The sequence below is a fragment of the Aegilops tauschii genome, chromosome 5 (assembly GCF_002575655.3).
Source record: "Aegilops tauschii subsp. strangulata cultivar AL8/78 chromosome 5, Aet v6.0, whole genome shotgun sequence".
Classification (NCBI taxonomy): domain Eukaryota; kingdom Viridiplantae; phylum Streptophyta; class Magnoliopsida; order Poales; family Poaceae; genus Aegilops; species Aegilops tauschii.
Window position 1 is genome coordinate 368,182,352 of NC_053039.3, and position 25,441 is coordinate 368,207,792.

General features: G+C 44.9%; 3 protein-coding genes across 3 annotated transcripts; all 3 read left to right on the forward strand.

The window, feature by feature from the left end:
- Positions 1–294: 294 nt before the first annotated feature.
- On the forward strand, positions 295–1,487 carry LOC109779529 (uncharacterized). Its single transcript, XM_020338148.3, has 2 exons — positions 295–677; positions 770–1,487. Exons 1-2 carry the CDS (start codon positions 498–500, stop codon positions 1,238–1,240), a joined length of 651 nt encoding a protein of 216 aa, XP_020193737.1. The 5' UTR covers positions 295–497; the 3' UTR covers positions 1,241–1,487.
- A 14,337-nt stretch (positions 1,488–15,824) lies between these two features.
- Positions 15,825–20,711, forward strand: LOC120965168 (protein FAR1-RELATED SEQUENCE 5-like). The gene is made up of 3 exons (XM_040390452.2): positions 15,825–15,964; positions 17,223–18,002; positions 18,484–20,711. The coding sequence occupies exons 2-3, from the start codon at positions 17,234–17,236 to the stop codon at positions 18,609–18,611; spliced, it is 897 nt and encodes a 298-aa protein (XP_040246386.1). The 5' UTR covers positions 15,825–15,964; positions 17,223–17,233; the 3' UTR covers positions 18,612–20,711.
- LOC120964807 (protein FAR1-RELATED SEQUENCE 5-like) lies at positions 18,779–19,561 on the forward strand. The gene has a single exon (XM_040389769.1). The coding sequence runs from the start codon at positions 18,779–18,781 to the stop codon at positions 19,559–19,561; it is 783 nt and encodes a 260-aa protein (XP_040245703.1).
- Positions 20,712–25,441: the final 4,730 nt, after the last annotated feature.

The window sequence follows — 25,441 nt, forward strand, 5'->3', positions numbered from 1 at the left end:
TGCTCGCATTTATTCCTGGATTTATTTTAAAATTTCCGACGATGCGCATTCAGTGGGAGTTGGCTCAGTCTTTCGGTGGTGCTCATAGGGGTAAGATGTGCGTGTGTACATTCATAGAGGTGAGTATATGCGCGTGTATGTATGTTAAAAAAAGCATGACTGGAATAAAAAAAACTTGGTCAATTTCCAGTACACTGTCGAGCTCGAATATTTCTTACTTAGCCTTGAACCCAAAGGATTATGAACTCCCTAGCTACGGACTCCGGTGCAATCGAGAGCCTCCTCTCCTTTTTACGTTGCGGGGCGCTTGTCATGCGCGTCCACGTCCCTCAGCTGAAAACCCATTCGCCGGCCACGGCGACGAGATCCCCCCATTTATACGCACAGCTCGCTCGCTCCTCGCCGGAGATCACATACACAAGCATCCATCGCCGATCGCATGAGCGTTGCACAAGCAACTCGACCAGATAGATCGATCCCTTGCAAGAGCTGGAGCGATGCCTTGCTTGGCGCACGAGTACCACCCCAGGCTCCCGGCCACTAACCACTGCAAGTCCCTCTCCTGCCTCATCCGGGAGACCTACGCGCACTGCCATGTCCCCTGCCTCGGGACCCCCGGCGCCCGGTGGAGCTCCGACGACGACAGCGACGACGATGACATGCTCGACACGAAACAGGTAACGGCGAGCATGCTATGGTCATGTTCTTGCTCAATTCACTTGAGGTCAGAAGTAACAGCAGAGTAAGATGCCTTGCGTTGATGCTGCAGGTGATACTCAACGAGATGAGGAGGCGGCAGCTGAAGAAGGAGTCGAGGTGCAGCGTGGGCTCGCCGACTCTGTCCAGCGCCTTCGTGTGGTCCTTCACCCCGCTCATTCTGGAGAAGGTGTCCAGCCCTGAGAAGTTCGTCGTGGTGGAAGGGGAGCAGAAGGAAGAGGCCGAGGCGGGAAGCGACGACGGCGACATCGAGAGCGAGGCGTTCTTCTCGGTGAAGAGCTTCTTCACGCGCAGCACGAGCCGGGCGGCGACCGTGGCGTCGTTGACGGACATGGGCCCGCCGGCGACGTGGGAGGGCTTCCGGGACTGCGAGGGCTGGCCGTTCGGGCTGTGCCGCCGCCCCGCCGTGCCGCCGCTGCCCAGCACGCCGGCCGACTCCTGGCAGTGGCGCAAGCAGAGCAGCGGCCGCAACCTCGCCGTGAGCCCGCGCCCTGCGTATGGTCACAAGATCACAGCGACTTAAGCGGCGCCGCCGTTGACAAACAAGAACCTTAATACCCTGTTTGGATTTGGGTATGAATTCTGCGTGCTCTCTGGTATTCAGTTCAAATTTGAACTGAATACTGGGCGCACACAGAAATCACAGTCACGTTGAGACGTTTCAGAGTGTTGCAGTGGTCTCGTTGTTTCTTCTCCTTGGAAGAATTTGCAGTTTATCTCCAAGTGTTCGACTGATCGTAATCTCAATAACTCACATGCATGTACTTTCAGTGCACTGGTTTCCTTGGTGAATTTGCTTTCCGGCTCCGTCTGCTGTACCTTCTGAAAACGGATTTCTATCCATGCAGTTCGTTGTTCCACTTGTACGGTAAACTGTAGAGGCACAAACTAAAGCGAAGCAGGAGCGCACTTGCGCACGCACGGTTGGCTAACTTCACTCGACGACTTGTCAGAGGAGATGACACGACCAAAAGGGAAAGAGAACAGGATGCCAAAGCAGTGGCATCCGGGGAGGGACCGGCCGGGCACTCGGGCGCTCCACTGCGCTCGACATTGTCGACAATGCTGCAGCCTACGGCCATCAGGCGATGATATCTGAATCCTGATCCGGCGAGACCAAATCTGGGCAAATCGATACAGTACTGTACTGTACTGCGGAGTGTGTCAGAATGCAGAGAGCCGGGTAGTGTGTGGGTCTGTGCACGAGTCAGAGAGCTGACGGCCACAGCTTGGATCGTGGGGCGAGGACTGAAGATCAAGTAGCTCTGGTCACGGTGATCCGAATACTGGACTAGGACTACTAGCCCTCGAAGTCGCACCCTCGCATGTACTAGGTCGTGATTGGCTTCCAAAGAGATAGCAAATGACAGCAATATGCGATGCTTAATTTCAAATCAAAACAAAATCTTGACTCTTTTTTTGCGGGTGAACAAAATCTTGACTTGAACGAGGGAAAGACACCAAAATCTTAATTTCAGTGTTGGGACGTGTCCGTTTTAAGCCCTTATTTGTTTGTCCATGCAGGGAATGTATCCGGTGCATCCGCACTTGTGATGCTACCGGTGCACCGGATCCCATAGAATGTTTTAAAAAATCTGAAAAAATCTAGCACGTTAACGCAACATCAATGTATGATGCCACAAAATTTCGTATAAAAATTTGAAACATTTTTTAGAATAAAAAATGCCATATTTGACATCAGTATGATAATGGGCCAAATCTAAAGCCCAAGTTATGTTATGTACTATTTAGTGTTGAATTTTTCATATTTTTTTTTGAATTATGTTTCGAATTTTGACTTGAAATTTTGTGACAACCTACATTGATGTTGTGTGAGTGTGTTAATTTTTTCAGAATTTTTTTAACATTTTAAAAGCATAATATGAGTTCGATGCACCGGTAGCACCACGAGCTCCGGTGCACTAGATATTTTCCCTGACCATGCAACCATAATTCTCATTTTCTTCTTATATGTCCGGTCACTTGTATATGATTGATGAAGACAGAGAGAGAAACAACAAAGAATAAAGAAAAGAGTTAAATACACTCGAGGTCCTAAAAGCTTTTGGATAGTGTCGGTTTAGTCCTACTTCTTTCAAAGTGCACCTTTAGGTCCTAATTCTATAGTTAGTGGTTCACCCGAGGTCTTTTTTTGCATGGTCGCTCGCTGACCTGCTAGCGTGGCGTGTTGACCCACACCACGTCGACTTAGGGGCCACCAGCAAAGGAGGAACATTGCAAAAGCCCCCTCCCCATCTATTCCCCTCTCATTAGCGGCCCTTCTTCTCTTTCACACTATTCTGGAGATTGATTTAGTTCGATTTGCACTGTCTCATTAAGTTCTCGAACCGCTTGCTCGGATTTGAGTGTTTTTCTTGAACCTTAAACCGTAGAACAAGTGTTCTATGATATTTTCATTAATAAAATATTTGCATACAAGCAAAACAGAAAAAAGACAATCATCCAACACCAGTTCTTGGGAAATCCTTGACAACCAATTATCTAAATCAACTAGACTTGACTGAATCCAATGCTTGAAAGTCTCCATGTGCTTGCTTTTAGTTCTTAAAAGTACCAACTGTAGAGGCACTCCTAACCTCCTTTATTTTTTGGTTGGCACACCTTGTCCCAGGCAATAAGAGCAGTTCCCCTATCCTCCATCCCATATTTTCTCTAAAAGAAATGTCTGAGGTATTTCTTAATTTGGTCCATCACTCCCACTGGTAGAGGCAAGGTATAAATGTGGATATTGGTCCATTACTTTCTGCAGCAGCTAGGATTTGATATGGACAAATGTAATGTTTACTAGCTGCTCCCTAGTATAAATTTGGATACTGGCCTAAGAATCGTTGACATGGACATAGACACTCTAAGCATGTCAGCTGTCGTTCCTAAGTTCCAACATTTTCAGCTATATGTTTATCACAAAGAGTTGACTGGTAACATAGGATTTGATGATGTGTGCATCACTGGATCAACAAAGTCGGTCCAATCTAAACGGAAAAATGGGACAGAATGGACAAAATTGAGAAAACTTGACAATGTCAAACTTTTAATTCTTACGCGATGATTGGTGCACTTATAGAACACCCATCCAGGGTTTGCACTTGATTTTGACTAAAGCCTAATGGCGATACAGATCCAGCAGCAAGGACACACCACCATTGGCAATATACCCGGTGAAGGAGGAATGTGCAAAGGAGGCGGCGCCGACGATGATGCTGCGACACTCCTCTTCCTCACATGTTTCCCCACCAAGGAGCTTGTTGTCCTGGCCATGGCGACGGTGTGGGCATGAGAGAGAGAGAGAGGATTTTGGTAGGGACTGGGAATGTGAAGATGGGGTTTTACAAGGGGGTTTCTGTAAAAAAAATGTAGCGCCCCCTAAGTCGACATGGTGTGAGTAAACGCGCCACACGAGCAGGTCAGCAAGCGCTTGTGCAAAAAAGGACATCAGGTGAACCATTTACTTTAGAATTAGGACCTAAAGGTGCATTTTAAAAGAAGTAGGACTAAAGTGACACTACCCAGAAACCTTTAGGACCTCCCGTGTATTTAACTCTAAAGAAAAAAGGAAAGATGGGTTGTGTCCTACATGGCGAACGCTCATATCCTCCCTACATTTGGTCTTAATATGAGGGTTTGCAGACAGCCCCGGCGTATATGGATGATATGAGGGGTCCGGTTGGGTCACTTTTTTCCTTCTCTCTCCTTTTCAGTCACTTCTCGGGCGCGTCCACAGACGTTTGAGCAGGATTTGAGAAGGTCAGCTGCAGATGCTGGTAGCTATCTATTGGTCACATGTTTTTTTCTCAAACCTTTGCTCTCTTGGCCACTCGAGTGGCAACCGTGCGAGGATCTTCTATTGGCTTCTTGTCGCGGATCTCAAGGTATTCGCCTCCTTCCCTCCGAGTCTCTTCTTCCCAATGGGGTCCGGTAGTAGGTCGTTGTCGTCGGTACTGGAGCAAGTGGGGTGTTGATGGTGTTGGGTCGGCTTTGGGGGAAACCCTTGGTCGACTTTATCTGCCATGGCAATACCCAAGGGTGCCACTTTCCTACCTGGAGGTGCTGTCGAGGTCCTCTCCTTCCACCCAATTCCCCACTCTCTGTTGATTGCTTTCCCAATTTTTGCCTCGGATTGGGAGGCGGTGGCGCCATCGTGTGCGTTGTACCCACCTTGGAGGTGCCGCCTAGGGACCATTGGGATCACAAGCGAGGGATGACGTGATTGGTGGTCGTGTGACGGCCGAGCGGGACAAGATGTGGTTCGCCGAGCCTAGTTTGGTGATCACTTCTTGTAGTGTGAGCGGCGTCCTTACAATGGGCCGGCACCCTCGACCCTAGGCCAAAGGGGACTGTTGGGGAACGTAGTAATTTCAAAAAAATTCCTACGCACACACAGGATCATGGTGATGCATAACAACGAGAGGGGAGAGTGTTGTCTACGTACCCTCGTAGACTGAAAGCGGAAGCGTTAGCACAACGCGGTTGATGTAGTCGTACGTCTTCACGATCCGACCGATCCAAGTACCGAACGTACGGCACCTCCGAGTTCAGCACACGTTCAGCTCGATGACGTCCCGCGAACTCCGATCCAGCAGAGTTTCACGTGAGAGTTTCGTCAGCACGACGGCGTGATGACGGTGATGATGTTGCTACCGATGCAGGGATTCGCCTAAGCACCGCTACGATATGATCGAGGTGGAATATGGTGGAGGGGGGCACCGCACACGGCTAAGAGATCAAGAGATCAATTGTTGTGTCTATGGGGTGCCCCCTCCCCGTATATAAAGGAGTGGAGGAGGGGGAGGGCCGGCCCTCTCTATGGCGCGCCCTAGGGGAGTCATACTCCCACTGGGAGTAGGATTCCCCTTTTCCTAGTAGAACTAGGAGCCCTTCCAAGTAGTAGGAGTAGGAGAGAAGGAAAGGGAAAAGAGAAAAGAAGGAAGGAGGGGGCGCCGCCCCTTCCCCTAGTCCAATTTGGACTAAGCCTCGGGGGGGGGGGGGCGCAGCTTCCCCTCTCTCTTTCTCCTAAAGCCCAATAAGGCCCATATACTCCCCGGCGAATTCCCGTAACTCTCCGGTACTCCGAAAAATACCCGAATCACTCGGAACCTTTTCGATGTCCAAATATAGTCGTCCAATATATCGATCTTTACGTCTCGACCATTTCGAGACTTCTCGTCATGTTCCCAATCTCATCCGGGACTCCGAACTACCTTCGGTACATCAAAACACATAAACTCATATTACCGATCGTCACCGAACGTTAAGCGTGCGGACCCTACGGGTTCGAGAACTATGTAGACATGACCGAGACTCATCTCCGGTCAATAACCAATAGCGGAATCTGGATGCTCATATTGGCTCCTACATATTCTACGAAGATCTTTATTGGTCAAACCGCATAACAACATACGTTGTTCCCTTTGTCATCGGTATGTTACTTGCCCGAGATTTGATCGTCGGTATCTCAATACCTAGTTCAATCTCGTTGCCGGCAAGTCTCTTTACTCGTTCCGTAATACATCATCCCGCAACTAACTCATTAGTCACAATGCTTGCAAGGCTTATAGTGATGTGCATTACCGAGTGGGCCCAGAGATACCTCTCCGACAATTGGAGTGACAAATCCTAATCTCGAAATACGCCAACCCAACAAGTATCTTTGGAGACACCTGTAGAGTACCTTTATAATCATCCATTTACGTTGTGACGTTTGGTAGCACACAAAGTGTTCCTCCGGTAAACGGGAGTTGCATAATCTCGTAGTCATAGGAACATGTATAAGTCATGAAGAAAGCAATAGCAACATACTAAACGATCAAAAGCTAAGCTAACGAAATGGGTCAAGTCAATCACATCATTCTCTAATGATGTGATCCCATTAATCAAATGACAACACATGTCTATGGCTAGGAAACTTAACCATCTTTGATTCAACGAGCTAGTCAAGTAGAGGCATACTAGTGACACTCTTTTTTGTCTATGTATTCGCACATGTATCAAGTTTCCGGTTAATACAATTCTAGGATGAATAATAAACATTTATCATGTAATAAGGAAATAAATAATAACTTTATTATTGCCTCTAGGGCATATTTCCTTCAGTCTCCCACTTGCACTAGAGTCAATAATCTAGTTCACATCGCCATGTGATTTAACACCAATAGTTCACATCACCATGTGATTAACACCCATAGTTCACATCGTCATGTGACCAACACCCAAAGGGTTTACTAGAGTCAATAATCTAGTTCACATCGCTATGTGATTAACACCCAAAGAATACTAAGGTGTGATCAAGTTTTGCTTGTGAGAGAAGTTTAGTCAACGGGTCTGCCACTTTCAGATCCATATGTATTTTGCAAATATTCTATGTCTTCAATACTCTGCATGGAGCTATTCTAGCTAATAGCTCCCACTTTCAATATGTATCTAGATCGAGACTTAGAGTCATCCATATCGGTGTCAAGGCTTGCATCGACGTAACACTTTACGACGAACCTTTTGTCACCTCCATAATCGAGAAACATATCCTTATTCCGCTAAGGATAATTTTGACCAATATCCAGTGATCTACTCCTAGATCACTATTGTACTCCCTTGCCAAACTCAGGGCAGGGTATACAATAGGTCTGGTACACAGCATGGCATACTTTATAGAACCTATAGCTGAGGCATAGGGAATGACTTTCGTTCTCTCTCTATCTTCTGCCGTGGTCGGGTTTTGAGTCTTACTCAACTTCACACCTTGCAACACAGGTAAGAACTCTTTCTTTGACTGTTCCATTTTGAACTACTTCAAAAACTTGTCAAGGTATGTACTCACTGAAAAAATTTATCAAGCGTCTTGATCTATCTCTATAGATCTTGATGCTCAATATGTAAGCAGCTTCATCGAGGTCTTTCTTTGAAAAAAACTCCTTTCAAACACTCCTTTATGCTTTACAGAAAATTCTACACCATTTCTGATCGACAATATGTCATTCACATATACTTATCAGAAAGGCTGTAGTTCTCCCACTCACTTTCTTGTAAATACAAGCTTCACCACAAGTCTGTATAAAACTATATGCTTTGATCAACTCATCAAAGCGTATATTGCAACTCCGAGATGCTTGCACCAGTCCATAGATGGATCGTTGGAGCTTGCACATTTTGTTAGCACCTTTAGGATCGACAAAACCTTCTGGTTGCATCATATACAACTCTTCTTTAAGAAATCCATTAAGGAATGTAGTTTTGACATCTATTTGCCTGATTTCATAAAATGTGGCAATTTGCTAACATGATTCGGACAGACTTAAGCATCGCTACGAGTGAGAAAATCTCATCATAGTCAACACCTTAAACTTTGTCAAAACCTTTTTCGACAAGTCTAGCTTTATGGATAATAACACTACTATCAGCGTCTGTCTTCCTCTTGAAGATCCATTTATTTTCTATGGCTTGCCAATCATCGGGCAAGTCAACCAAAGTCCACACTTTGTTCTCATACATGGATCCCATCTCAGATTTCATGGCCTCAAACCATTTCGCGGAATCTGGGCTCATCATCGCTTCCTCATAGTTCGTAGGTTCGTCATGGTCAAGTAACATGACCTCTAGAACAGGATTACCGTACCACTCTGGTGCGGATCTCACTCTGGTTGACCTACGAGGTTCGGTAGTAACTTGATCTGAAGTTACATGATCATCATCATTAGCTTCCTCACTAATTGGTGTAGGAGTCACAGGAACATATTTTTGTGATGAACTACTTTCCAATAAGGGAGCAGGTACAGTTACCTCATCAAGTTCTACTTTCCTCCCACTCACTTCTTTCGAGAGAAACTCCTTCTCTAGAAAGGATCCATTCTTAGCAACGAATGTCTTGCCTTCGGATCTGTGATAGAAGGTGTACCCAACTGTCTCCTTTGGGTATCCTATGAAGACACATTTCTCTGATTTGGGTTTGAGCTTATCAGGATGAAACTTTTTCACATAAGCATCGCAACCCCAAACTTTAAGAAACAACAACTTTGGTTTCTTGCCAAACCACATTTCATACGGTGTCGTCTCAACAGATTTAGATGGTGCCCTTTTTAACTTGAATGCAGTTGTCTCTAATGCATAACCCCAAAACGATAGTGGTAAATCGGTAAGAAACATCATAGATTGCACTATATCCAATAAAGTACGGTTATGACGTTCGGACACACCATTATGCTGTGGTGTTCCAGGTGGCATGAGTTTGTGAAACTATTCCACATTGTTTTAATTGAAGGCCAAACTCGTAACTCAAATATTTGTCTCTACGATCAGATCGTAGAAACTTTATTTTCTTGTTACGATGATTCTCTACTTCACTCTGAAATTCTTTGAACTTTTCAAATGTTCCAGACTTATGTTTCATCAAGTAGATATACCCACATCTGCTCAAATCATCTATGAAGGTTAGAAAACAATGATACCCGCTGTGAGCCTCAACACTCATTGGACCGCTTACATCGGTATTTATTATTTCCAACAAGTTAGTGGCTCGCTCCATTGTTCTGGAGAACGGAGTTTTAGTCATCTTGCCCATGAGGCATGGTTCGCAAGCATCAAGTGATTCATAATCAAGTGGTTCCAAAAGCCCATCAGCACGGAGTTTCTTCATGTGCTTTACACCAATATGACCTAAACGGCAATGCCACAAATAAGTTGCACTATCATTATTAACTTTGCGTCTTTTGACTTCAATATTATGAATATGTGTATCACTACAATCGAGATCCAACAAACCATTTTCATTGGGTGTATGACCATAGAAGGTTTTATTCATGTAAACAGAACAACAATTATTCTCTAATTTAAATGAATAACTGCATTGCAATAAACATGATCAAATCATATTCATGCTCAACGCAAACACCAAATAACATTTATTTAGGTTCAACACTAATCCCGAAAGTATAGGGAGTGTGCGATGATGATCATATCAATCTTGGAACTGCTTCCAACACACATCGTCACTTCACCCTAACTAGTTTATGTTCATTCTGCAACTCCCGTTTTGAGTTACTACTCTTAGCAACTGAACTAGTATCAAATACCGTGGGGTTGCTATAAACACTAGTAAAGTACACATCAATAATATGTATATCAAATATACCTTTGTTCACTTTGCCATCCTTTTTATCCGCCAAATACTTGGGGCAGTTCCGCTTCCAGTGACTAGTCCCTTTGCAGTAGAAGCACTTAGTCTCAGGCTTAGGTCCAGACTTAGGTTTCTTCACTTGAGCAGCAACTTGCTTGCCGTTCTTCTTGAAGTTCCCCTTCTTCCCTTTGCCCTTTTCTTGAAACTAGTGGTCTTGTCAACCATCAACACTTGATGCTTTTCTTGATTTCTACCTTCGTCGATTTCAGTGTCACGAAGAGCTTGGGAATCATTTTCGTTATCCCTTGCATATTATAGTTCATCACGAAGTTCTAGTAACTTGGTGATAGTGACTAGAGAACTCTGTCAATCACTATCTTATCTGGAAGATTAACTCCCACTTGATTCAAGTGATTGTAGTACTCCGACATTCTGAGCACATGCTCACTAGCTGAGCAATTCTCCTCCATCTTGTAGGCAAAGTGCTTGTCAAAGGTCTCATACCTTTCGACATGGGCATGAGTCTGAAATACTAATTTCAACTCTTGGAACATCTCATATGCTTCGTGGCGTTCAAAACGTCTTTGAAGCCCCGATTCTAAGTCGTAAAGTATGGTGCACTAAACTATCAAGTAGTCATCATATCGAGCTTGCCAAACATTCATAACGTCTGCATCTGCTCCTGCAATCGGTCTGTCACCTAGCGGTGCATCAAGGACTTAATTCTTCTGTGTAGCAATGAGGATAATCCTCAGATCACGGATCCAATCCGCATCATTGCTACTAACATCTTTCAACTTAGTTTTCTCTAGGAACATATCAAAAATAAAACAGGGGAGCTAAACGCGAGCTATTGATCTACAACATAGATATGCTAATACTACCAGGACTAAGTTCATGATAAATTAAAGTTCAGTTAATCAAATTATTAAAGAACTCCCACTTAGATAGATATCCCTCTAATCCTCTAAGTGATCACGTGATCCATATCAACTAAACCATGTCCGATCATCACGTGAGATGGAGCAGTTTCAATAGTTAACATCACTATGTTGATCATATCTACTATATGATTCACGCTCGACCTTTCGGTCTCAGTGTTCCGAGGCTATATCTGCATATGCTAGACTCGTCAAGTTTAACCTGAGTATTCCGCGTGTTCAACTGTTTTGCACCCCTTGTATTTGAACGTAGAGCTTATCACACCCGATTATCACGTGGTGTCTCAGCACGAAGAACTTTCGCAACGGTGCATACTCAGGGAGAACACTTATACCTTGAAATTTAGTGACAGATCATCTTATAACGCTACCGTCGTTCTAAGCAAAATAAGATGCATAAAATATAAACATCACATGCAATCAATATAAGTGATATGATATGGCCATCATCATCTTGTGCTTGTGATCTCCATCGCCGAAGCACCGTCATGATCACCATCGTCACCGGCGCAACACCTTGATCTCCATCGTAGCATCGTTGTCGTCTCGTCAACTATTGCTTCTACGACTATCGCTACCGTTTGGTGATAAAGTAAAGCAATTATAGGGCGATTGCATTGCATACAATAAAGCGACAACCATATGGCTCCTGCCAGTTGCCGATAACTCGGTTACAAAACATGATCATCTCATACAATAAATATAGCATCATGCCTTGACCATATCACATCACAACATGCCCTGCAAAAACAAGTTAGACGTCCTCTACTTTGTTGTTGCAAGTTTTACGTGGCTGCTACAGGCTGAGCAAGAACCGTTCTTACCTACGCATCAAAACCACAACGATAGTTCGTCAAGTTAGTGTTGTTTTAACCTTCTCAAGGACCGGGCGTAGCCACACTCGGTTCAACTAAAGTTGGAGAAACTGACACCCGCCAGCCACCTATGTGCAAAGCACGTCGGTAGAACCAGTCTCGCGTAAGCGTACGCGTAATGTCGGTCCGGGCCGCTTCATCCAACAATACCGCCGAACCAAGTATGACATGCTGGTAAGCAGTATGACTTGTATCGCCCACAACTCACTTGTGTTCTACTCGTGCATATAACATCTATGCATAAAACCTGGCTCGGATGCCACTGTTGGGGATCGTAGTAATTTCAAAAAAATTCCTACGCACACACAGGATCATGGTGATGCATAGCAACAAGAGGGGAGAGTGTTGTCTACGTACCCTCGTAGACCGAAAGCGGAAGCGTTAGCACAACGCGGTTGATGTAGTCGTACGTCTTCACGATCCGACTGATCCAAGTACCGAACGTACAACACCTCCGAGTTCAGCACACGTTCAGCTCGATAACGTCCCGCGAACTCCGATCCAGCAGAGTTTCACAGGAGAGTTCCGTCAGCACGACGGCGTGATGACGGTGATGATGTTGCTACCGACGTAGGGCTTCGCCTAAGCACCGCTACGATATGATATAGGTGGAATATGGTGGAGGGGGGCACGCACATGGCTAAGAGATTAGAGATCATTTGTTGTGTCTATGGGGTGCCCCCTCCCTGTATATAAAGGAGTGGAGGAGGGGGAGGGCCGGCCCTCTCTATGGCGCGCCCTAGGGGAGTCCTACTCCCACCGGGAGTAGGATTCCCCTTTTCCTAGTAGAACTAGGATCCCTTCCAAGTAGTAGGAGTAGGAGAGAAGGAAAGGGAAAAGAGAAGAGAAGGAAGGAGGGGGCGCCGCCCCTCCCCCTAGTCCAATTCGGACTAAGCCATGGGGGGCGCGCAGCCTCCCCTCTCTCTTTCCCCTAAAGCCCAATAAGGCCCATATACTCCCCGCGAATTCCCGTAACTCTCCGGTTCTCCGAAAAATACCCGAATCACTCGGAACCTTTCCGATGTCCGAATATAGTCGTCCAATATATCGATCTTTACTTCTCGACCATTTTGAGATTCCTCGTCATGTTTCCAATCTCATCCGGGACTCCGAACTACCTTCGGTACATCAAAACACATAAACTCATATTACCGATCGTCACCGAACGTTAAGCGTGCGGACCCTACGGGTTCGAGAACTATGTAGACATGACCGAGACTCGTCTCCGGTCAATAACCAATAGCGGAACCTGGATGCTCATATTGGCTCCTACATATTCTACGAAGATCTTTATCGGTCAAACCGCATAACAACATACGTTGTTCCCTTTGTCATCGGTATGTTACTTGCCCGAGATTTGATCGTCGGTATCTCAATACATAGTTCAATCTCGTTGCCGGCAAGTCTCTTTACTTGTTTCGTAATACACCATCCCGTAACTAACTCATTAGTTACAATGCTTGCAAGGCTTATAGTGATGTGTATTACCGAGTGGGCCCAGAGATACATCTCCGACAATCGGAGTGACAAATCCTAATCTCGAAATACGCCAACTCAACAAGTACCTTCGGAGACACCTGTAGAGCACCTTTGTAATCACCCAGTTACGTTGTGACGTTTGGTAGCACACAAAGTGTTCCTCCGGTAAACGGGAGTTGCATAATCTCATAGTCATAGGAACATGTATAAGTCATGAAGAAAGCAATAGCAACATACTAAACGATCAAGTGCTAAGCTAACGGAATGGGTCAAGTCAATCACATCATTCTCTAATGATGTGATCCCGTTAATCAAATGACAACTCATGTCTATGGCTAGGAAACTTAACCATCTTTGATTCAACGAGCTAGTCAAGTAGAGGCATACTAGTGACACTCCTTTTTGTCTATGTATTCACACATGTATCAAGTTTCCGGTTAATACAATTATAGCATGAATAATAAACATTTATCATGTAATAAGGAAATAAATAATAACTTTATTATTGCCTCTAGGGCATATTTCCTTCAGGGACATCGTTCCCTTTCGCGGTGTGGTAGAGGCGATGTGTGCCTGAGCTTGTCGGTTGTGCCCTTGCTCTCACTGTCCTATCAATTTGTCTTGGTCTCTCAACAGTTTTAATCTTCAAGTGATTGCTTTCAACGGTTTTCCTTTTCACTCGACTATCTAAGGGCTGTCGTGTTGATGTTGAGATCCACTCCAACCTAGCTCTCAAGTGAGAGCCTCTATAGTAAAAAAAGGCTCTTAAAGAAACTTAAAAAGGAGTTTGGAGACCCTTTTTCCTAGAGCTCCTTGAATGTCAATTCACCATGAAAATTTTGGAATTTTTAGAAATTGTTTTTTTAATGTACTGTTCATTGGAAGTTTCTTCTATGGGATTATCTAAGAACGTTCCTTGATATCTTGGATGCCCTATTCAAGAATTCGGTCAATTAACCAGTTAACCTGTAGATGTATGGTCATCGAGTAGCCGGTAAACTCATAAATCGGCCGATTGGCCTATTAATCTTCTACTCGCCAGCCAACCGAGCAGCTACCAGTTAACGGTTTTCTCAACAATGCAGATGATAGCACCAAAGCGTCCAAATGAGCCCTTCCTGATATTAGGGAAAAAAGTCAATTTTACTACCTTGAACAAAGTCTATGGTTCACATAACCCCGCCAACCATTCTTTTTTCTCTCTTAACCCCTTGATCTATCAAATACTGCTCATAAACCATCTAAGGTGGGTTTGCTAACTTGGATGAGGTCAAAGCAGTATTTGAACAATGGGGCCCTCTCATCAGCCACAACCCCTCTCTCCTCATGTACGCCAAGAGCGCAGTTGGTGCTCAGTTCATGCCGAACAAGTGTGCAGGGCTTGGCTCGCTCGATGTTGTGTTGCAGAGGGCTCCCCAGGACAGATGTTCATCTTAGTAAGGCGGAGCCAAATGGCAGGGTGGCTTCGACCGGGGTGCTGCTCGGCTGCGAGGACTTCGCTGTTGAAGGTTGGCGTTATAGTGGCAACTCGCGGCGAGGGCATCTGGATGCTCGTGGAAGGTTGCATGACTTTAGGAGCACGAAGGAGAGGAGGAAGACAAGGAGGGGCAGGGGACACATTGAAAAGGAAATCAATGGCATGACGAAGCTCGATTGGAAATGGGGAAGAATGTGGTCATGTTGTCTCTAGCTCGATTGTTGGGTGTTGAAACGAAAAGAGACGTAAACGACGGCATGAACGGACGCTCTGGTCATCACCGCTAGCCATTCTTCGAGCACCGCTGGGGACAAAGTTGCATTCTATCGAGCTAGAGACATCACCCCGATCCTCCCTGAGCCCTTGCCGACCCTATCGAGCTGGGAGACGCGGTGGCCATGGCGCGGGCGATGACGCTCTCCAATGTTTGAGCTTGGTTTGGTGGAGGAGATTCATGGCGGCTGTAGCGGCGACCCCGCACTCGCAAGGTTGAGTGGCCCTGAGGGCGAGCTTGGGTATGGGAGCACCGGCAAGGATGAGTGCTGGTGGGAGCGGCGCACCTATAAGGTGATGGATGGGTCACGTGACAAGAGAGCCCAATTGGTCAAATACCGCTTTGACCTCGTCCAGGTCAGCAAATCACGTGCGCAAACCCAACTAAGCTGTATTTGATAGATCGGGTGGTTAAGAGAGCAAAAAATAAATAAATAATCAGGTGGTTATATGAACCATTCAATTTGTTCAGAGTAGTAATTAGTAAAATGAACTTTTTTTTAACATTATCTGTCATTGTCTCACAATCCGGAGCAACAAGGAAGCGTTGGATATAGGGTCGTTTGATAGTGCTAGAGCTTCTCCGCACGCAAGCGCCCATACACACATAGTATTGAATGTAATCCATGTAATCGATCCATAAATCACAAAAATATGGACCCGACTAGCTGGCGCCCGTTCGCTCCAGCGAGCGCCATGCTATATTAGGAAATAAAGGACGGCGCCGAGAGGAACACGAGAAAAAAGGAAAAAGCGCGCACGGACCCGACTAGCTGGCGCCCCACGCTCCTGTCGTCGGTCCCCACCCCGTCCGCGCACCCCCGCCCACGCTCCCTTGCTCACGCGACTCACGCGGCCTCACGCGCCTCACGCGACCCCCTCCTACCTTTTCCTTGAAGCACAAGCCGACACAAGGGTCCCCTTCTTCCTCCTTGCTCCTTCTTTCTTCCTCTAAACCAGATCTGCCCAATCAATGGCGTCTTGAAGAACAGAGCCGACGCAAGAATGCCTCCTTCCTCCTCCTTGCTCCAAAAATCAGATCTGGAGACAAAAAGGAGACCTACCTCCTCCCAAAAAGGTAAGCACCACCTCACCCCGACTCCTCTTTCTTCCCTACTCAACCACCCCAGTCCTTTCCTGCTTGAACATCAACTAGTTTTTAGTTTGTTCTTTTGCTCTGATGAAAAAATAAGAGCAACTTATAGATTGTTTTGAGCCAACCCTATGTATGGCATGCATCTTGAGCAACTGTTATGAGACAAAAAAGCAACACAAGTACAAAAAAAGGGCAACTCTAGTGCTCATAAAAATGCAGGACCATTGCACAGTTTTGCAGGTGCATTGCAGCAACCCTATGTATGGCATGCATCTTGAGCAACTATTGTGATACAAAAAGCAACACCAGTACAAAAAATAGGGCAACTCTAGTGTGAAACAAAATGCAGGACCATTTGCACAGTTTTGCAGGTGTTTTGCAGGTGCAACTCTATATTGTATGCATTGAAGTCTACTAGGCTTTCTTTCCTATCCTAGTATAAGGTGTTTGGGGTTCATGAGCGACCCTGGTCAGGAAACAAACTTGACAACTCGAACAGTTAACTGAAGCAACTATGTTCATTTTGAAGCAACTCTGATAAAAAAAGAGCTGTGCAAACGTAGCTGTTTCAAAAAATCTAGAGTTGCCTCTACCAGATGTAAGAACATGGCAACTCTAGTACTAAAACACATGCAACTCCCTGTGCATTAAAGCATGTACTGCCAAGAACATAAAACTCATGGAAACAAACTCATCCTAGAAGCAGGGGTAGAAGGTAGTAACTTGCATGTGTTAACACACAACTTTTGCCATATCAGTATGGTTCTCACTGAAAAGACACAAACGACAAACGCACAAAACGATGGACACGTGATAAACAGATTTGAACAATCCCACACTAAGATACTTTGCTAGCGTGCATATGGTCTCACTAAAAAAAGACATAAACTACACCAATGATATGCCTTCTGCTCCTGGTAAGCTCTCCGTCAGATGTACACATTGTTTCCCATCATCAAAAGTTGTAATCTGTTGCTGAAAAAAGGCACAAATGATAGCGCATGTCATGTAAAACAAATATTTTCTGCTATATATGTGCGTCATACTGGTAGAAACATAAAACATATAAGAAAAAAGAAGAAACAAGAAACTTTTGAGAAAAAAGAAGATAGAAATTGCCTCTGTTTAACTTTATAGTTGCCCAAACAAGTGTTTATAGTTGCTCCTTTTATTCTACAACTAGTTTGTTCGAAAAGGTCATGCATGCTTTTGTGGTGGGCTAACACACAGTTTGTTGCAGGTTGATTGTTCATGATGATTGATCTGAATGAACCACCGCTTGATGTAGAGTCCATCAACATTTCAATCGAGTTGGGTGCACCCTTCTTGCATGCAGGGGATGCGCAGGACCATCAACATTTGGATGAGGAGGTTGGTGAGTCTCCTGACCCCAACGTTGGCTCTAACACTACTCATGTCCCGGACAATCATGTTGCTGCTCCCCCACCTATGGTTGCTCCTGCTAATGCTTTAGTTCATGAGGCACATGAGTTGAAAGACGAAGAAGCTGGCTCACAGCCACAACAACCTTATGTTGGCATGCACTTCGACACATTAGAGGATGCGGGGGAACACTACAATCGCTATGCTTTGATGGAAGGCTTTTCAATCAAGTCGAATACGTCTTACAGGTCGGCCTACACAGGCGTGCTGGAAAAACATCAATTCTGCTATAACAAGTTCCGCAAACCAGTTGAGAGGGTTGGGATCCCAGATGTTGCCTCGTCAAGCAAAAACACTACATGCCCGAGTTCACCTGAACAAGATGTTGAAGAGGATGTCGAGGAACACACTTTCAAGAAGAAGAGGAAGCGAGAAACTGTGAAGCAAACAAAATGCCGTGCTAACATGGTGGTGAAGCTTAAAGATGACAAATGGGAGGTTATCACTTTTATTGCAGATCACGACCACCCACTAATTGACAAGCCATCGCTTTCGAAATACCTTCGTTCTCACCAAGGCATCCCGCCGGAAGAGAAAAAATTTATGACTCACCTAAACGACTGCAACTTGACAACAGGTACAACTCACATTGGATTAAATCTTGTTACTACAGAACTGTTACTTATTCCTGCATCAAGTAGTTTGACCTGAGCCAACTATGTTCATTTTTTATGCAACTATGTCCATTTTTTATGCAACTCTGGTAATTAAAAAAATCATGACCCAGCAGAAAACCTTGGTGTTGCCTATTCCTACCTCAACTACTTGGATTTCTTTCCTATCCTAGTATAAGGTGCTTAGGGTTCATGGACGACCCTGATCAGGGAGAAAAACTGACAACTTGAACAGTAAACTGAGGCAACTATGTTCATTTTCGGTGCAACTCTGACAAAATAAAAAAGGCATCACCCAGCAGAAAAAACACTTGGTGGGAAAACAGACTTGGTCTTGTTCTACTTATGCATAATTGTCGCTTTATGTTCTCTATAAAAACAAGTTGCTCGCTGCATTGTGGTTAGTTTGTCCTGAAAACACATGTTTCTGTTTTTGTATGCCAGGGAAGATGATGATGATAATGTCATCATACTACGGCTCGGAGTTAATTGTTCCGTACACAAAGTCATCCATAACCACTGTTCGAAGGTCAATGCCCCAACTAAGGACATTGACATTGAAGAAAAACTAAACTACTTTTGCAAGGTGATGGAAAACAACCCAGGATTCTTCTTTAAATGCAATACAGATGCGTAAGGCAGGACAGAAAACTTGTTTTGGGTGGATGGTGTGGCACGGAAAGCATACGCGGAGGCTTATCATGATTGCATATCATTTGATGCAACTTATCTCACAAACATGTACAGTATGCTGTTTGCCCCCTTCATTGGCATCAACAGACATGGGCAGTCAATTATGCTTGGATGTGGATTTGTCCGACAGGAACTAGCCTCAAGTTATGACTGGTTGTTTGATGCTTTCCTAGAAGCAATGGATGGTTTGTCTCCGGACAACATCATCATGGACCAAGATGTTGCTATGGCACAATCTATCAAGAGGAAGTTCCTGGCAACGATTCACTGTTGTTGTCGTTGGCATATAATGAAGAAAGCACAAGAGAAGCTTGGCCCTGTGTTGGCTAGGAACCCGGATTTGGTAAAAGACTTCAATGAATGCATTGACTTCAGTTTCACCCCGGCTGAATTTGAAAGGAAATGGGATGCACTTCAATTGAAATATGAAGGTCTTATGCAGGGTCACTTTGAGGAACTCTATGAATACCGGGCTACATGGGTGCCGTGTTACTTCAAATTCAGGTTCTTCCCTTTCTTTCAGTCAACACAACGCAGCGAAGGGTTCAATGCTGTGTTGAAGCGCTATGTGAACCCACACAAATCAATTCTCAACTTCGTCAAGCAATATGAGAAGATTCGGGTACACATACTCGTGAGGGAGGGCGGGAACAACTACCGGACAGAGCATCTAGACACACAAAGATGGTCGCGTTTCCCCATTGAGAGGCATGCCTACAAGGCATACACTAGGGACATCTATGTGAAATTTAGAACTGAGTTTCAGATGATTGGTGTCCCCTTGGAATCAACTTCTATTACCTTGAGCCCAATACAGAAGAAGTTCTAGGGTATGGCTCAAGGAAGTACCTAGTCACAGTGAGACCAGAGCCAGCTATCTATGATTGTGAATGTTGCAAGTGGCATAGGGACGGCATACTTTGTTGCCATGTCTTGAAAATCTTCACACACCTTGGCGTTAATGAGATACATGCACACTACATCAAGCATCGCTGGACGCAAGATGCAGTGCCAAGTGCACCACCGCCAACTAACGAGGGCCCTCCACTGGACTTGCCCGCTGAGTCAGAGAACCAAGTTCGGCAAGTGACTCTGACAATGGATTTTGCAAAGCTAGCCAAGAAGGCAATGACTAGTGATGAGGCAGCCGCTGCAGTTAGGAGGCACATGAAAGCAGCATATATTGAGGTTACTAAGCTGAATAAACTAAGGAAGAAGAGGCTAAAGGCAACCCGAGAAGCGGCTCGGGCTAGGGAAGCATCAAACCCTAATGCCCCAAGTGGTTCAAACCAACCTCCTGCCCCCCTGCCCCCTGCTCCTATGGATCCACCTCGTTCAGTCACAAAAGGGCGCAGCCATAGCAGGCGCTTCAAATCAGCCCTGGAGCTACACCCTAAGAAAAAGAACAAGTGCAGCATTTGTGAATCAATCGATCACACTGTTGCGACATGCCTAGGGAAGTTGTTGTGATCGTTACCACATGAAGACAATGACCCCTGGGCTTGCAAAACTAGTTGAAGTAAAAAAAGCAACAGTGTCCTGGTAGATGAAGCAATTGTGGTCTGGTTTCTGAGCAGATGTAGAAGGGAAATCAAGCAACTGCCAGTTTCAAAAAAGCAACTATGTAATGATTTGCAAGGACTTGTTTTAATTTATGTGCTTTCCTAGCTTTAAATTCACAAATTGGAGAATGTGTGGAGTTGGATGCTTGACATTTGTGCTTATATTCCTTACTCATAAACTTGCAAAACCTATGGACGCTTATGATTTATGCAAACTTGTTATAGGTGGTTTTGGGACAAACTTTTGTGAGCTTTCTAATGGAACACATTAGCATTCGCATTGGTGTTCTCTAATGGCACACATTGATCAGGAAAAATAAAAAAAGTACCTAGTTATTCGTTCACTTGTTGGCCGGTTTGAGGATATCCTGCCATAGAATCTTGTTCAGGTCACACTTCAGCATGGAGATGGTCATTTTCTTCCTGATGTTTGGTATGTCGCTTTGTCCGTAGTTCGGCAGCCACGTCCCATTCCACAATAACGCGTTCATCAATGCGAATATGCTACAGTCACCACTGCAAAAAAAACAAATGTCAAGAAAGCAGTTGCAAAAAAAAGGCAAAACTACGTCTTATAACAACGAGAAGTATGTAGGTGGGTTAGTCCTTACGATACAGTCTGCTTTGGTGCATCGATATCCACAAGCGGGAACTTGTCCATTGTCTTTGCTTGTTTTGGATAGTATTTGTCCCACAACACACGAACTGCTGCTACAATAGCCCTTGCTACATCATCCAGCCTCTTGCTTTTCTTTAACATCCTCCATGAGTCAAACACTTCGAACCTTTTGTCCCTCAGATTGATGTTGAGTAGCCAGTAGTGGTGTGCACCATCAACATTCTCTGGATCTAAATTTTCAAGCACAGGAATCAAAAACATGTCGGCATAACAAGGACATCAACTGCTGATATGATTTTGGGCAACTCTATATGTTTTTAGGAGCAACATCTGATATGATTTTTAGGCAACTCTCTAGAATTTGGCAACTTCTGATATAGCTCTCAAAACACTAAAAAAACATCAAAAAACTTCTCACATGTGTATGAAGCTTCTGGAATGGCTTATCAGGCAACTCTGTGGTTTTTATGAGCAACTTATAATGTGATTTCAAGCAACTCCTATTGATTTCCTGATATCAGCTTCTGAAAAAAATGACCTTAGAAAAAACAGAAAAAACACCAACTTTCTGATGTGATTTTAGACAACCCTGAGTTGGTAGGAGCAACTTTACTTGAGTCGGTGCGACGGATATGTAAAAATTAAAAAATAAAGAAAAAATCTGACTTCTGAACAACAAAGCACAGGCAATGCTTTTGGGTTTCAACCTGTGCAGAAAAAAAATGTCACTATAACCATGCACTTTTTAGGCAACAATGCAATCTATAACAGGCAACTTATATGTAAAAAAAGCCAACTGACAAATACTGCTCACTCATATCTTGAGGGGGCTATTATAGTAGGTACATAGCAGGGGTGGTTTGTACATGCACATCAGGGGGTTGTACATGCACCTAAAGCCATCCCTAATTGTGTGTCACAGGTCATAGAAATTTATACAACAAACACACACACGATTGTAGACAACTGAAAAATGTTTTTAAAAGGGGAACAACTAGTAAACACATGGAGCATACCATGTCTTGCTCATCCAAACGGTTCGATTCTTTGAACCTGTCATGCAGCTCCTTCATACCGAAATCAAGTTTTTGAAGCCAAGTCTGTGAAGAAAGGTAGAATGAGATGATAAAGAAACAACTTCAGTGCCAAACAAAAGGAAAAAATTGTGGGTTTTATTTCTCTTACCGAAAACCTAACAGGCATGATTATTTTCTTGGACCCCTCCTGTCTATTGTACATGATTGCTTCAATCCTATGTGTCTTCATCCATCCCGCCTTACTCATTGATTGAGTAAGCTCCTTTATTGTGCAAAAGTAACCACAATAGTTTATGATATGCGGCCTGTAGAACAAAAGAAAGGCTCTATTGAGAAAAATAACAATAGGAAAGATCATTGCATGCAAAAGAAAAAAGCAGGAAAAAAAGTGGCTACTCGAAGAAACACACACGTTGTATCATCACCCTGCGACGTCCTCCTCGTCCCTCCTCCTCCAAGCAACAGAACCAGTGCGTACACTCTGTTTGTTTCTGCATTGCATGTGAAATCCTTCCTCATCTCCACATTCACATATGGTGACCTCTGTGATGGTGGAGCTTTTAGTATCCTCCTCTCGCGCTTCTCAGGAACGGGCTCTTCCGAGCTGCTTGCTGCACCTTTGCCTGATTCCCCCTCAGCAGTAATTTTTGCAACTTTGGTTGGTGTACTGCAACCGGTAGGTGACATGTGCCCCGCACTCTGTCCTACAGCTTTTTTCACTGCCCCCTCGACAACTTCATCGAAATCCATCTTGCCCGAGTCAATTCCCCACTCAATGTCGCCGGTGGAAGGTGCGTTTGCCACACCCTTATCCTCTGCTGCCTTGCCCTCCTCACCTGTTATTCCTGCTGGCTCATCTATCCCAAGATCGAAAGGTGGAGCTGGACAGTAATCATCCCACACAACACTCCCAGACTTTGATCTTTGCAGCAATCGTGCTTCTTCACCTGAATTGCATGCTCCTTTGTTTGCTGGTAGATTGATGGCAGCTGATGTCCGTATTGCAGGTATGGTGCCAGCAGATTTACTCCTCGCGAGCGGTGGCGTCGAACTTGGGCTCACACACTTCTTGATCAACTCGTTGATGCCCCTAATATCATGGAATGAGATTTCTTTCCCCTTTGCAGAGCACGCTTGCTTGTTGGGGAGTACCGGAGGCTTGTCTGTTGATCCCTCGGTTGTTGCTTTAACAGTTGCTTGCTCCTGCTCAGGGGTTGCTTCCTCCAGCAAAGCAGTTGCTTCCGTACTTTGCGTGGGAGGGGCTGCTGCCTGCATGCTCACTCTGGTTGCCTGAGTTTTTTGCTGAGTTGCTTCAAAGGTAGCACCAGTTGCTCTATTTTCAGTCTTTGCTGATTCAGTAGTTGCTTGTTTTTTCTGTTCACTTGCTTGGAGAATATGATCAGTTGCTCTGTTTTGCTTCTTTGCTGCTCTTTTCTTGTAAACCTTGCTTTTTGCTGGTGATGTGGCTTTCTGACTTGCTGCTTCATCTGTCGGCCTCTGAGCTGTCGGAGCTTGCTGGCTGGTTGTTGTAGTTACAACACTTTGACCAGCCGCATCCTCACTTCCTTTCGGAGACATAACAGAAGCCTTAACTGTCTTATGGCTCACTTTCTTGACCTTCCTCACGACAGCCGCTCCATCTCCTCCTGCAAGCTTTGTTTCCTTCACTTTTTGGCCAAAACTTGGTAGTTCCAACTCATCTACCATCGTCTCAAGGCACAAATCCACCCTGGAGAATTTTTCCTCAGTTGGCATCACGGGCATCGGGAAAAGAGGGATATCATGGGTCTCGGGGGTGACTTGTTTCTGTCTGTACTGGGTATCTCCAATCCTCACCACATCTGCAGCTGAAATGACAGGCCCACTCTGAACCTCAAACGACTCCTTCCGCACGTCCATCTTAACGAAGCTGCTCTGGAAAAAACTGCCGGCGCTTTGGATGCTTCCTTGTGTGCTCTCGACGGACATCGTTTCCTCTAGCTCACTTTTTTCCTTGCCAATATGCTTGAGTTTCTCCACAATCTTACTTAGCGGCACCTCATCGTCTCAATTGCCCCCACGCCACCCCAGATTTCGTGCACCTCCCTCATCATCACCACCTCCCCCGCTGGGTTGGTCGGTGCTAGCGTTGCCGCCAGTGCCGCCATCATCCTTATCTTCATCCCCATTCTTCCCATCCCCGCCATCTTGCTCCGCCTCATCATCTTCATCCTCTCTGTCTTCCTCCTCCTTTTCCTCCTCGTCATTCTTTTCAGCATCCTGTTTCTCCTCCGATTTCCCCTCTTTCTTTTCTGGTTCATCCTCTTTCTCATTGCCCTATTTCCCATTTCTCTCCTTCTCTTTGTTCTCTTCATCGTCCCGTTCCTCTTCATCATCCTCCTCCTTGTCCTCCTCTTCCTCTTCAAGATCATCCTCGTCGTCCTCTTCCTCATCTTCACCATCGTCTTCACCAGCAAAAGACGGCTGTGAGTTGTCAACGTCCATGTGTTGTGAATCATCATCACCAGTTTTTGTGGCTACTGGCTGGCTGCTGTAGGATAGAAAATCATCATCATAGTCATCATCGTCGTCATCGTCATCATTGTTGTCCTCGTCATGATCCGAACTCTCCTCTTCAGGACTGTCCTCATCTTTCCCTTCCTCCTCCTCTTCTTCTTCTGAAAATTAAATTCTTCCGTGTCAGATTCCTCCTCCTCGTCATCGAACGCCAAAAGTGTCTCCTTGCACTGACTGCTACTGCCCCTTGTATTCTTTTTCTTTGCAACCTTCTGCTGTTTCGGACTTGCCGCTGCCCTTATCTGCCGTGCTGATTGACGTACGCTTGCGACCCTTGAAATGCTTGAAGGAAATATGCCCTAGAGGCAATAATAAAGTTATTTATTATTTCCTCATATCATGATAAATGTTTATTATTCATGCTAGAATTGTATTAACCGGAAACATAATACATGTGCGAATACATAGACAAACATAGTGTCACTAGTATGCCTCTACTTGACTAGCTCGTTGATCAAAGATGGTTGAGTTTCCTAGCCATAGACATGAGTTGTCATTTGATTAACGGGATCACATCATTAGGAGAATGATGTGATTGACTTGACCCATTCCGTTAGCTTAGCACTTGATCGTTTAGTTTACTCCTATTGCTTTCTTCATGACTTACACATGTACCTGTGACTATGAGATTATGCAACTCCCGATTACCGGAGGAACACTTTGTGTGCTACCAAACGTCACAACGTAACTGGGTGATTATAAAGGTGCTCTACAGGTGTCTCCGATGGTACTTGTTGAGTTGGCATAGATCGAGATTAGGATTTGTCACTCCGATTGTCGGAGAGGTATCTCTGGGCCCTCTCGGTAATGCACATCACAATAAGCCTTGCAAGCAATGTGACTAATGAGTTAGTTGCGGGATGATGCATTACAGAACGAGTAAAGAGACTTGCCGGTAACGAGATTGAGCTAGGTATTGAGATACCGACGATCGA

Excerpts from the sequence above, each read along its gene's own strand:
- LOC109779529 (XM_020338148.3), top strand. The coding sequence starts at position 498 with ATGCCTTGCTTGGCGCACGAGTACCACCCCAGGCTCCCGGCCACTAAC. Across the intron at positions 678-769 it reads ACATGCTCGACACGAAACAG|GTGATACTCAACGAGATGAG; the intron begins GTAACGGCGAGC and ends TTGATGCTGCAG.
- LOC120965168 (XM_040390452.2), top strand. The coding sequence starts at position 17,234 with ATGATGATTGATCTGAATGAACCACCGCTTGATGTAGAGTCCATCAAC. Across the intron at positions 18,003-18,483 it reads CGACTGCAACTTGACAACAG|GGAAGATGATGATGATAATG; the intron begins GTACAACTCACA and ends TTTGTATGCCAG.
- LOC120964807 (XM_040389769.1), top strand. The coding sequence starts at position 18,779 with ATGTACAGTATGCTGTTTGCCCCCTTCATTGGCATCAACAGACATGGG.